Source organism: Limulus polyphemus, unplaced genomic scaffold (genome assembly GCF_000517525.1).
Source record: "Limulus polyphemus unplaced genomic scaffold, Limulus_polyphemus-2.1.2 Scaffold1750, whole genome shotgun sequence".
NCBI classification, from domain to species: Eukaryota; Metazoa; Arthropoda; class Merostomata; order Xiphosura; family Limulidae; genus Limulus; species Limulus polyphemus.
The window spans coordinates 60,724-74,946 of record NW_013667360.1 but is presented as its reverse complement, the minus strand read 5'-3'; the positions used below and the strand labels follow the sequence as shown (position 1 = coordinate 74,946).

Genomic DNA, 14,223 nt, shown 5'->3' with positions numbered 1-14,223 from the left:
ATACAATAAAACCGACTGGATCTAAATCTTCAGTTGCTATGACATGTGACTGTGATCAGTAGAAGGGGGCGTTGATACAATAAAACCGACTGGATCTAAATCTTCAGTTGCTATGACATGTGACTGTGATCAGTAGAAGGGGGCGTTGATACAATACAACCGATCTGATCTAGATCTTCAGTTGCTATGACATGTGATTGTGATGAATATTTCTTGAGAATCTCACTGTCGAGAGAGACCGAACTCTTGAAATTATATATATATATATTAAGACGTAGCTTTGTTCTCATATTTGGCGATTGTCTTACCTGAACAATAATAACATTCTTAGCTGAGTGAAAATAGTGATGTTTGAATTAAACAGCAAACTTGTCTGAATAAGAATAACAAAATTAGCTGAGTGAAAATAGTGATGTTCCAATCAACACCAAACTTGTCTGAACAAGAAATGCGACCTTATCCGAGATAGAGTAGGCATAATTCGAAATTTCGTCTTTTATACAGTTTGGATTCGAGGTTCGTACCCCGTTACACCGAAAAAAATCGTGCTCTGCGCTTTGAGGGCGTTATAAGTATGGCAGCCAAATCCCAATATTTGATTAGAGTATCCATCGGGTTGGCAGTAGATGGCGTTGATTAGATTTCTTTCTTATACTCTGTGTAGCTCCTCATGAAATTCAACAACAACAATTAACGACACTCCATGTCCTCACTGTAGATGGCGTTGATTAGATTCCTTTCTTATACTCTGTGTAGCTCCTCGTGAAATTCAACAACAACGATTAACGACACTCCATGTCCTCACAGTAGATGGCGTTGATTAGATTCCTTTCTTATACTCTGTGTAGCTCCTCAGAGGACATGGAGTGTCGTTAATCGTTGTTGTTGAATTTCAACAGTAGATGGCGTTGATTAGATTTCTTTCTTATACTCTGTGTAGCTCCTCGTGAAATTCAACAACAACGATTAACGACACTCCACGTCCTCTGCTTATAAGGCTGAACTTCTCTCCCGCGGTTCATTTAAACTGCTATATGAACGTGTTCCACTGAAATTAAATACATTACTTCGGAAGCTTTACTGGTACCGTTGGTTTATATTTGCGATAATGATACTACAGTATTCAAGTTTTGTTGTTTTCTAAACCACCTGGTTTAACATTACATCAGTTTCATCTTGAAGAAAGAACTTGTGTATGTGTATATTCACACGTAACACTAGTTAGATGTAAACACTCGCATGTCCACGTCACATTGGTTTGATGTAAACTTTTGTAAGTACACGCATGACATGACACAGGAAACTTATAAACAGTTTTTTTCTAATTTTTCCTACAGCAAATCGTTTACGTTTGGCCTAATTTAATTTAATCCTTTTCTTCTGATTTAAGTCAAAAATTCGCACGACAATTATCAGTATCTTTGAATATCTTCCTTTGATAACAGGATTAACTTGGATCATCCTCCCCCACCCTCTTCCTCTTCCAAAATGTGCTACAGGTGATTTATATGTTAATATTTCTCCCACCAAAGTGCTCATAATTTGATGCATTTTTACAGTATTTCTTGTTTCGGCTATTCACGCAAAACTTCTCGAGCCGTCCCTTATTTATAACTGATAAAACTAGAGGGAAGGCAGCATTTCAATAACACCCACCGTCAATTCTTAGGCTATCCTTATCTGACACTAAATATGGAATCTGACCGTCACACTTGTAACGCATCCACGGCTTCCAAGTGCGGTGCGCAGTATATTTTATCGTGTGGTAACGGGACGCAAACAATGGACCAGCAGATCCACAGTCAGGTACGTTAACCACTGGGCCACGTCCGGCCCAAGAATGTTAACGAAAAGATCGTGTATGAAAAATGCGCAACTAATCTGTTAACACTAACTAGAAGTTAATTTTAATATGGTTTTGTGCTCAAAAATATACAATAAGTTTGAGAAAATTATACGTGTATGTGTTATGAAATGGCAGACTTAAAACTATCGTAATAACTAATTTATAATCTGACGCCTAGTAAATGTGCGTGAGTATTTTCGCATTGTTCTTTCCTATCTAAAGAGAAAGGGTTTTGTGTTATGGTGATTGTAAGCAAAAGGTTAGGCTAATTACAATAAGGAAACGCTAAACATTCAGGTCTGTCTGTGAAGCCCCCCCCCCAAAGGAACAGAGGTATGTCTGCGGACTTACAACGCTAGAATCCTGGTTTCGATACCCGTGGTGGGCAGAGCACAGATAGCCCATTGTGTAGCTTTGTGCTTAATTACAAACAGACAGACAGACTGTCTGTGAAAGATGTAATTATTCCAAATATATTTAACAGACGTTCCCCCGATGGTTCGGCGGTAAGTATGAGGGCTTACAACGCTAAAAATCTGGTTTAGATAACCGCGGCGGGTACAGCACAGATAGACCATTGTGTATCTTTGTGCTTTACTAACAAACAGACAAACTTGTGAATAACGTGCATCACGCCATTTCTTTCTACGTTCCCTACTCTGCATATACATTGCATGTATACTTAATATCAGTGTATATGATAGCAGGAGGCAAAGGGGACATTTGCCCCCGCCATGACGGTCATCAAGTGACCCCCCCCCCATCCTTTAATTAAAATGACAAACATATAAGCGAAGTTAATCAATGTTTAGCAGTGTAAAATGCGATTGTATCTGACTGCTCACTAGTTACCTCACTAACTATCATCCGATGTTTAAAACGTCACCGCATCCTGAAGCCTCAACCTCCCCAATCAGTGAGAACCGTCCCTGTATGTAAATACGATATGATGATCAGCGTGACTCGGTTTATCTTAGATGAATATATTTGTTAAAGGTCGAGTAAGGCTATTTGATGTTATCTTTTTTTTAATGAACACATCCTCCTTGTGACCAATTTTTTTTATATATTTGGTTAATGCCAATTGTCTTAATATTATTCCAGCCTTCTCTGGCTATTACAGATAGATGAATATTACCGATTCTATTATTTCCTGATATCTAACTTGTGATAGTCTACGTTTTTCCCGTTAGCCACATTCACAAGGAATGTTGTAAAAGTTGTTTATTTATTTTATTTTTTTATCTTTGATCTCCATTTCATCTTTAGGTGTACTGGTATGTACTAACTGTGATCGTGGTTTGTGTTCTAACGGAGTATCCTCTGACGTAGGATGATATCACTGTATATTTGTAATTTTCTTCATGGTTATTATTGGTGTTTATTTCCTTCTTTATCAAGTGTTCTGGGAATCCGTTTATCGTGTTTATTTCCTTCTTTATCAAGTGTTCTGGGAATCCGTTTATCGTGTTTATTTCTTCTTTATCAAGTGTTCTGGGAATCCGAAAAAAATTATCAAGTCGTTTTACCTTGTAGTCATCACTGAACTTCTCGTCAGATGGCAGCCTCCAGCTCTAGAAAAAAATAAAAGGTGTTATATAAGTGTTAACCCAAATGTTATGGATAAAAAATTAATTCAGTAAACCGGAACGGAAGTTAGTACGTAGATTTTAAAACTTAAAAACGCCAGGAAAATATAATTTCTTCATTCTGTGATAAACATTATATTGTTAATGAAAATTAGATATAACGTATGTAGCAAACAATACTGTTGATACTAATCTCTTAAAAACACAGTGACACACGTCACCACACGGCTACCGGAACACTTGATAAAGAAGGAAATACACACGATAAACGGATTCCCGGAACACTTGATAAAGAAGGAAATAAACACGATAAACGGATTCCCAGAACACTTGATAAAGAAGGAAATAAACACGATAAAATACGTAAAATAAACATCTTACTAAAACCCCAAACTCTCGAACTTTATGGAGCTAGGCGTGGCCTATTGGTTAGCCTGTCGGACTGTAAAATCTGAGAGTTCTTGATTTCAGTTTCTTTGCCGCAATGGCGCTCTCTACTTCCTTGTGTAGCTTTAAACAAATAATCAAAATTAAAAAAAAAAGGAATTATTATAGTACTTAATTACGTGATATCCCTACACGATTAACAAATTACAAAACTGATTTTATGGATTTTTAACGCTAAAATCTGTGGTTCGAGTTTCCGCGATAGATACAGTGTATATAGCCCATTGTGTAGTTGTGCGCTAAAACAAACAAACATTCATACAGCTCTATGATGAAGTGAACGTCAGAGTTATTATTATTATTTTCTAATTCCCATCGAGAGTACCTGCTTTATCGTGATATTGAAGCTTATAACATGAAACATAAATTAAACTTGATTTATGTTTATATCGCCCCTCCTCCTCCCCGTGATTCAAAAGTAAACTGACTCTCGATAACAGCAGTGGGCATAGTTAGCACTTAAGAACAAGCAAACAAAAAATACTACTATGTTTTAGTAAGATAAAAAAAAAAGATATTACATTGGTTAAACGCTAGCGATAGTTGGTTTACCAGCGTGCTTAAAACTTCGAGTACTACTTTAATAGAATTATAATATAGCCCAACCGCGTACCGAGATCCTGTTTTAATAAGTATAAATATCCAGTCGTCGAATTTGTAGCAGGCGAAGAAACTATTTATGTAACAGTTCTTTACTCGTGTTCAGATTCTTGTTACGTCGTTACTGCCATACTTGTTTCAGCGTAGTTTTTTTGTGGCTACGTCGTTGATATTTCCCTGGTTAATTAAGCTTAGTGTGTTTTCTTGTTACGTCTTTTTTTTATTTTCCTGCTTCATTCGGCTAAACGTGTAGTTTCTCGTTATGTCGTTGATACTTTTCTGGTTGATTAAGCGTAGTGTGTAGTTTCTCGTTACGTCGTTGATACTTTTCTGGTTGATTAAGCGTAGTGTGTAGTTTCTCGTTACGTCGTTGATACTTTTCTGGTTGATTAAGCGTAATGTGTAGTTTCTCGTTAACGTCGTTAATATTTCCCTGGTTGATTAAGCGTAGTGTGTAGTTTCTCGTTACGTCGTTGATATTTCCCTGGTTGATTAAGCGTAGTGTGTAGTTTCTCGTTAACGTCGTTGATATTTCCCTGGTTGATTAAGCGTAGTGTGTAGTTTCTCGTTACGTCGTTGATACTTAATAGTTTAATATCCTGCTACACATCACACCACTTTATAAACAATACCAGCCCACAACCCACAACTCTGAAGCGCCCTACCTATTTCGTAATCTGAAATGACCCGGTAAACGTCGTGGTCATTTCGCTAGACTTGTAAACCGACGGGGTGTTTCTTATAACAAGTTCGATTAGTAAGAATTTCAACAGCTTCCGCTGAAAGTTTATCGTTTCTCGATTGTTGGTTTGACATCACACCCAGGGCGTATCTTGGGCGTGAGAACTAGGGTACGACGATTCGGTTCATTTTGCCCTACGCGTATGGTTTCTCTCACGTCTGCCCGATGAAAATGTGAAACGAACAACTGACAGATAGGCGTGTACGAAAACGATGAAGTTCCAAACGACCTTACCTCTAAATTTAGATTATCTGCTTATTCAGCCTGGCATGTGGACATATATGCCCTAAAGGTACAGCATCTCATAACTTAAACAGGTCGAAAAATATGTCTGTTACGGCTTGGCAAGTTGCCCGACAAGTGAGAAAAATCTCATGGTGCCTATGACGAAAGAATTTGATTCAGTTGTTGATATTCATAACAAACCTGTCCAGGTCTACGTGTGTAACAGTGAATGTAACAGTGTTTTTACAAGGAAGTCTTTTTTTTTCTTCTTCTTCTTCCTCTTCTTAGCATTGTATTGGGCGTTTCGCGTTATACCGACAAGACACCCATGCAGACTTACCAGTGTCATTTGTCAGAACCTTGACAATAAGTCTTTGGCTAGCTTCTAAAATCGATCTGTACCAAGATCAGCCTACGTCACTTTGGCAAGTACGTGTAAGGCCGGTAAACTAGGGTGATATGTACCTTGGAGAGTAGGCGGGTGGGGGTGACAAGGGACGAGAAAGCTAGCATCAGTTTGACTTATTTTCCTGATGTATACGTTGTTGTTGTTGTTGCATTTTGTGGTCGCGATTACGTTCTAGCGTCTTACTGAAACCTGTATCATAGGGCCATTAAAGAACAGTTTATTAACACTTATCATCACATACCGTAACGACGAACAGCATAAGGTGTTGATGTACCAGTTGTAGCTCATGAAAATTGATAATATACGTAGCGTCTAGACCACTACTTTATCTGTCGTGTTCCAGCCGGTCTGATGAGCCCTAATATTGGTTGTATTAGCCGAAAGGTCTCGTCGGTACCGGATATGGTAGATATAATGCGGTTGACATATCGTCTTTTAACTTGTGGTTTCTTAGAAATAGTGATAGTTACTAAATTTGTTCAGTAAACAAGTGAAGTGAGTTCTGAACCCCGTATTTTAACTCCTTCTAATAACAGGTGACTCATCGTTAAAAGTCTTAGTTTTTACAGATGTGGGTTAGGTAGGGATATTACGTTCGATTATTTCATAGAATAGGAGTGTGGGGGGTGGGGAGATTGCAGCAACATTAGAAGTACGAGTTTTTCTTGGGTTTTTGACTTTTTTTTTTCGGAACGTTTTGCATTTCTGTTGTTTCCTGTTTAAATGTAAAATGATATGACTAGGGAATATAACCTACTTGTTTAGAAATGACAAACGCTTTTCTTATAATGATAAAATAATCATGGTTCGTTGGAACAAATTATTTCTCTCTCTCTCTCTCTGTGTGTAGGCTTAGCGCAGACTGAGGGTTGCAGGTTCTAATTCCGTCACCCAATATGCTCACTCTTTCAGCCATGTTGGCGTTATGTTATCCCACTTTTTGTTGTTAAAAGAGTAGTTCAACAGTTGGCGGTGAGTGGTGTTGACTAGTTGCCTTTCCTCTAATCTATTACTTCTAAATTAAACACGGCTAACGTAGATAGACCTCGAGCAACTTTGCCCGAAATTCAATAAACAGACTGTGGGCTTGTATTAGATTATGTATTGATCTATTGAAAACATGAGAATTTTGAGTAAAAATTTAAAATTGAGACGTGGAAGAAATAAGAGAAATATAAACTTAAATTTCAAAATCCTTTATGAAAGTAAATTTGAAGTACGATACAAATAACAATGGCCAAACTTAAAAATGCAAAGTTAAAGTATTACGTAACAAAGATTGTGATTTAATTAAAACACTTAACATTGTAATTATTATTAATATATATATCGTCGATTTTTCTAGTTTACTAATGATCCGACAGGTGGAGCTAGTGTTTTCAGTCTATAAATGTGTAAATATATGGATTTTCAACTTCTGTTTGATGGTTTTTAAGTGAGAGAGTTGTTTGAATGATGATATATATATATATATATTCTAATCGTCATACTTTATTTATTCCTCTCACTGTTGGGATTATTATGTTTCAACTTTGGAGCAGGATGAGGAAACGGTTTCCATCCCCAAGAACTAAATTTGATATATCACATAAATGTGACGTAATGCCTAAGTGAGGTGGTTGAGAAGTAATATGAAGGACAGTAATCTTAATTGTCTCGTGGATTTTGGTACGTTGATTGTTTTTTCTAATGACCTTTTTTTATTTTTCAATTTAATTTTCTTAGATTGGAATGGCATGTGAATGTTGTAGAATTCCACGGACTTTTTTTTCATTAAAATGTCTTTTGACTATACACTAAAATTTAGTAAGTACTAAATGGGCTTTACTTAATATTACAGTGGGACATAATTAAGAACAAAGGAAGTCTTCTTGTAGCCATTAGTCTGATCAATCTAGCTACTAAGGACAAATGGGAGTCCTTTGAAGACTTGAAGACTGTGTATAGATGGAATCTCGAGGAACCAGAGGTAGGTGGCGCTTAGCGTTACAATTTATAATAAAGCTTATCACGTGTAAAAGAAAAATGGAAGTTCTTGGATGAGTGAATATATATATATATATATATATATATGTATAAGTACTCAAGGTAAGCGTATGAGATTTATGTCTGCAAGTTCCGACTCTCAAACGTTTATAACTTTAGGCTTGTTAAAGCATCTTGTTCGTAGATAACAATCTAGATTTCTAGCAAGGAGATCCATGGTATTATTTCAGTCTTTAAAAGTTTAAATAGTTTGTAACAAAACGAAAACCTAATTCACACGTATCTACAGCTTATGATCGAAACGTTTTCTGTGTAATGTATACTAATATGTTTCTTGGTAAATAGGATAAAGTATATAATATGTTTCCTAAAGCGTTGTTGTATTTCGTTATGTTTTAAATGACTCTCTTTTCCTTATCGTTTAATTTCAGATAACTTAGGTTGTAAGTATATTATCTTTGACTAGTTAGCTAAAGCATCGAAAGCGGATACATGCACACTAAATAATACAAGAGACTCCTGTGCTACCCATTAATATGTCAATGTTGTCCACGATCAGACCAACCAAGCACTTTTAAAAAGCACTTCAGGGTGTCAAAGTGACATGTTACAGCTAAATATTGGAAACATCAATACGCGAACTGATACAGCCTTATTGATTCCAGTTTGAACTTTTTATTTTTCTTTCTTCGGTGTATGAAGTTTTTAATCATGTAATAACCATGAAAGCACACACAAAATGAATAAATATACAATAAAACAATCTATTTTGATATTTAAATTACCTTTTTATATACTTTATTTTTTAAGTAATTGAGTTAGGCCTACTAGAAATCGAAGTTGCTCCCTCTGGTGGTATGTAATAGCACTAAATCGATTTATATATATATATATATAAATTTAAGTTTCAAATGGATGTGGATTTTCATAGAACGTATGTCGTATGTGTTATTTAATTTTTTTAGTTTTTTCTTTTATGGATTTTTTTTGTCCAATTGCACTCTACACTAAAGCGAAAATGTCTTCAACTTCGGTTGAAATGACGTCACTACGACTGTCATTTAGTTTAGAAAACAACAACAAAAGCAGTTAGATGAGAATAAACGCAGTCAAAATTAACAAAGATTTTGTTATACGCGAATTTTTTTTCCATTTCAAACATTCTGAATACTCTATAAATCCTTGTTGATTTTAGGCTTAGCATAAGCAGTTTTTACGCAGACACAGTTCGATTATTAAGTGTAATAAGACAAGGAAGGACCATTCTCAATGAGATGCGTACTTTGTATGTAATTCCATCAGATATTGATTTCTAATTCATCAAACAACTACAAATAATAAGTGTGCATTTTCTTAAAATAGAAAGTTTTGGCTATTTTCCAATTTTTGCAACATCGGAACCAATCTGAGAACGGTTCTACTCTCCTTAAGTTTGATATTTCTCCATAATTATCTTAACGTCCTAACGCGCTTGCTCTGTTTATGTAATTAGCCTACTTCTCTTAACACAAAATGATTACGTAAGACTACTGTTACACGAAGAGAAACGTTTCTCAGAAGACTTGACGCAAAGAGGCTAGATTTATATATATATATATACCATGCAAACTGTCTTATTCATCACGGTATTTATTATGAATGGAACAAGGCAAGCCTAATTTCCAAATAATGCTCAGCGATAAACAAGGGAAATATGTTAAGTTTTACATATAATTGGGTGGGACTGCATCGTCAGCGGTTGATTCATCGTTAAGTTTCGAGAACGTTTCCTTGTAACTAGACACCTATTACGTTTCTAACAATTCCGCTGTAGGAATATTGTGAAATTACCTTAAGTTAATGACACTTTAGAATGTTGTTTTCTTACTGCAAAATTACACAATGGGCTATCTGCACTCTGCCCTCCGCGGAGAACTAAACCCTGTATTTTTGCATTGTAAGTCCGTAAATTTACCGCTTACACACCAGGGGACTTTAGAACGCACTCTAGTTTAGAATATCAAACAATATTAACTCAGAGTATTACTTTGCTTTTGTTATTTTCCAGTGTATCAAGTACTGGACAGAGGACAAATGGTTTGGCCTCCAGAGAATCCAAGGAGCTAACCCTATTCTAATTACTCTGTGCACAGAAATTCCTTCAAAGTAAGCGATGAGATGGCAACTTTTTAGAAGAGAAAAAAAAATCCATGTTCAGATTTATCTACCTGTATTGATCCTTACCTATAGCTATATTGATTGATAAATAAGTGTGTGTGTGTGTGTGTGTAAGTTCGAGGTCAGTAACTATGTTAGCATTAAATATTTTATTCAGTCTATGTAAACTATTTGAACTAATGCTCTAAAGATTTTATTGTATCTTACTTGTGATAAAAGTGTTTTGGACTTGGCGTAATGGTGTATTATAAAACCTATTTCTAACTTCAAGTCGTAATATTTTATTTCGGTGTCAGATTTTCAGGCTTATATTTGCTTCTGTCGATAGTGAAGTCTCACCTGTGTTAAGACTAACAAGCAGTGCTTAATTGTATTGAGTAATTTATTTGCACTATCACCACGTTATTTTAGGTTTTTTTTGTTTAGTTTCTAATTCAAAAGCTTTCGGCTGAGCCTTCTATGGGTGCAAGACTTTTAGTAAACTGAATCCTTGTTGACAGGTACGAGGAGTGAGTTTTGGGAGATAACAGCTTAAATGTTGTTGAGGCTACTATTTGTAATGGGACTGGAAGAGTAGTTGACCATGGCGGCCACATAATGTAATCGAGGACGTTATAAAATCAGTGTTTCCGAAGTCTTTAGATAAAAACAAAAGAAGTTCAGGACTTTAGACTTGAAAAGATCCGGAAATAATTAAACGTTGTTCACAAGCACCGAAGAATGCCATTAATTTATATTAACGTTAAAACCGTTAGCTTGATAATATATAAAATGTTTAAGAAAGAAATTACATACAGAAAGTGTTTCTTGTAATAGATCCCTAAGGTAAGCCCAAACTTGGCAACAGCCACATTTTTCTTCACTGACTTAAAATATAATATATTTGAAAGAATAAAAAAAATAAAGACTTGTCTTGCATATGGTTTATAAATTAAAAAGATAATACAGACCTGAACAGTGTTGAACGCTGTTCTCTTTTCTTAAATTATATTATTTTAAACTAATAATGTACCTCGGTGAACATACATTAATGGGGAATTTTTCCTCTGTTCTTCTCAGGTTCAAGGTGGATTCTGGGATGTTACAACCTTTTTTGGAGGGACTGACTTTGGAAGAAGCTCTCGCTGCAAAGCGTTTGTTTATTGTTGATCACAAGTTACTGGAGAATATAAACTGTAAAGACGCACGAATGGTAATTTAAATAGAAGCCGAGAATTGGTTCACTTCAACCGCCAAACTAATCACGTGCTTCACGATCATTGTCAAAGTTCCGGTCTTTGTCATGCAAATAACGACTGATTTTAATAGTATAATAAAAAATATAAACATGACCTTAACTTTCTGACTTAATAGCTGATAGTTTGTTACGATTTAAACGCCGAAAGCAAGCGAGGAATTGGAAACCAATACGTTTATATTGGTGATAGAAATGTACATTAATTGACAAGATTAGGGTATACTTCTAAAATAATTCTTCGTTTTGGGGCGCATGTCCTTTGACAAGCTTGACTGCCTTACGATAATGTAGACTAATAAACAATATTGCAATAAACGTCGTCAAATAAATTGAATTTTGACATTGAACTAACCTTGTTTTAATCTTTTCACATCTTGCAGAATATTTTCGATACAACTTTTCAGAAATTAGATGTTTTCGTTGTTCAAAATATTTAATATTTGGACTTCGGATCACACAGCAGCACTGATAGTATTATACGTATGTTTTCTGTATGATAAACATTATGAAGTAGGCTTAAAATATTAAAAAAATTTGTTTCCATACGAATCCTAGCTATTTAAACACGAACTTACGATAATAATTATACACGTTAGGTGATGACAACCCTGTAATTTCATATAAAAATGTTAATTAATGTGGTGAGTGTTACTAATGTTACTTTTTTTTTATAGTTTATCGCATTACTTTTACCAAATCGTTTCTGAACCAAAAATTCCTTCTATAATAACTGTTAACCTAATCAATATAAAACTGGTCTAACGTCACGACTTACCGAATTCGATCTCCTGTGGGTCTGTCTCGTGAAATTATAATTACAAAAATTATACGTGTGTGAGTATACCATTTGAAATCAACAAAACTTGGATACTTTATAGGGTAAATGCCTACGAAATATGAATAGCTGATTTAAGTTTGTGTAACTGTAAATTCTGTAGAAGTTTTGATATCCCAGAATTAGAGCATAGCATAGCATAGCGCTTTCGGAAGGGCGCTGGAGAATACATGCAACTGAAAGTTAAGCTCTGAGAAGTCTGCTTTTTATTTAAGACCCAATTAAATTTTTTCTTAACTTATTACAGATATTCTAATTAATATCAACTTTTCTGAAAATGCTATAGTCAACTTGGATCAATTTGCTTAGATGGTTAAATTTTATACTAAATTATTAATAATTAATTAGTCATACGTTTATTTGCCCTGTTGCTATAGTGTAGAACAGATAGCAAATGGTAGGCCTACACTGTGGTGTCGAACAAATACATTACATAAAAATATTAGTAGGCCTATTCTTTTAAGACATTAACTTCTGGGAGCAAGATGGAACAATTGGTAGACCCGATTACTGTTTAAAAAAACACCCAGAGGCGTCGCTAGGTGCTTAAAAGATTCGGGGCTCGGGCCCATAGGCTCGAAAATTTTCGGCGTTTGAAGCTTTCAGAATAATATCTATCATGGTTTTCTACTCTGATTTTTCAGTACATCAACTGGGGATTCGAGGCACTGCAAAATAGAATCGGGGCTCGGACTCCGTGTGCCAGTTCCCAACGACGCCTCTGAAAATACCCAACTTAAAATTGGTAATAATCATGTAAAATGCAGGCATCCCCCCCCATTCCTTTTTCATTTATCCGTTTCAGATTGAAAATCAGAGGTGTGTAAAAAAGGGGAAAAAAAAGCATTTCATATCTATTTTTTTTCTTTGTCTCCTGAAAATCACTGTCCAAGAGGTCTTTCTTTTAAGACCAAAACTCGTCTGTTGAGCTGGTATTGAAGAAAAGGCTTCTTGCGCAGTGCTTTGTGGAAGACAAAATATAGATCTTAAATGCTATTTTTACACGCTTCCAATTTTAAATTGAGTAATTAAAAGGAATGTAGAAAAAATACATCTTCAGTTTAAATTAATTTTTATCACACATTGTAAGCATATTGCTTTATAACTTTCGGCGTGTAAACCGTAACTTCTTAAAATTTTATTATTACATTAACTTAAAGCACAGGGTAATTCGAAGAAAGTTCCCACACTGATTTATTGAGGAAAGAATGTGATACATTAATATAACTGACGTTAAAGTCAGGTGTTTTAAATGATACTTTTGTAGCTAGGTGTTCTATTTCAGTGTATGTTTATGTTGTTAGCGTATCTGTCATTGGATCACTCTATATATATTCAGTGAAAAAGAGAAACATCTGGCTTACTTAATTAAGCCTTTATAACTTTTGTTCTGAATTAGACCTAGTTAAAAATAATAATATTCTTCTTGATATGTTACAAATGTTCTAATTAATTTCGAGTTATTTTTTTTATAAGTTAACTTGGATTATTTTGTGTAATTATATTCCTGATCATTAATATTAGGCTATTTGCTATGTTACCATAGTATCGAGTAGCGTTTATCAGGCTTGATCTTTACTTATATATTAAAAGCGTAATCCCCTCATATTTACATTGGGAACTTGGTGTAATAAAATGATTCAAAATATATATATAAAAAAAAAGTTTGTTTGGTTGCTATTAAGCACAAAGCTACACCATGGACGACCTCTGCTCTGCCCACCTTATGTACCAAAACCCAATGTTTAGTATTATAAGCTCTCAGGCTTACCGCTGAACCATCGGGGATGCATTAATAAAGTAATAATTAATTAATTGATAAATAATTAAATAATCCATATATACAGAATAACAGTAGACATTAATAACGATAAGATGCATTAATAAAGTAAGAATTAATTGATAAATAATTAAATAACCCATATATATATATATAATAACAGTAGACATTAATAACGATAGGATGCATTAATAAAGTAAGAATTAATTGATAAATAATTAAATAACCCACATATATATATATATATAATAACAGTAGACATTAATAACGATAGGGTGCATTAATAAAGTAAGAATTAATTAATTAATAATTAAATAACCCACATATATATATATATATAATAACAGTAGACATTAATAACGATAGGGTG

The 14,223-nt window shown here is 34.7% G+C and overlaps 1 protein-coding gene across 1 annotated transcript in view; it reads left to right on the top strand.

Annotated features, from left to right (window-relative positions):
• LOC106464818 (allene oxide synthase-lipoxygenase protein-like) overlaps positions 1–14,223 on the top strand; it is a 47,969-nt gene that overhangs the window by 20,833 nt on the left and 12,913 nt on the right. Inside the window, exons 4-8 of the mRNA XM_022392608.1 lie at positions 3,116–3,174; positions 5,738–5,878; positions 7,699–7,827; positions 9,892–9,989; positions 11,061–11,193. Coding sequence (XP_022248316.1) covers positions 3,116–3,174; positions 5,738–5,878; positions 7,699–7,827; positions 9,892–9,989; positions 11,061–11,193 — 560 coding nt within the window. The remainder of the gene's footprint in view (positions 1–3,115; positions 3,175–5,737; positions 5,879–7,698; positions 7,828–9,891; positions 9,990–11,060; positions 11,194–14,223) is intronic.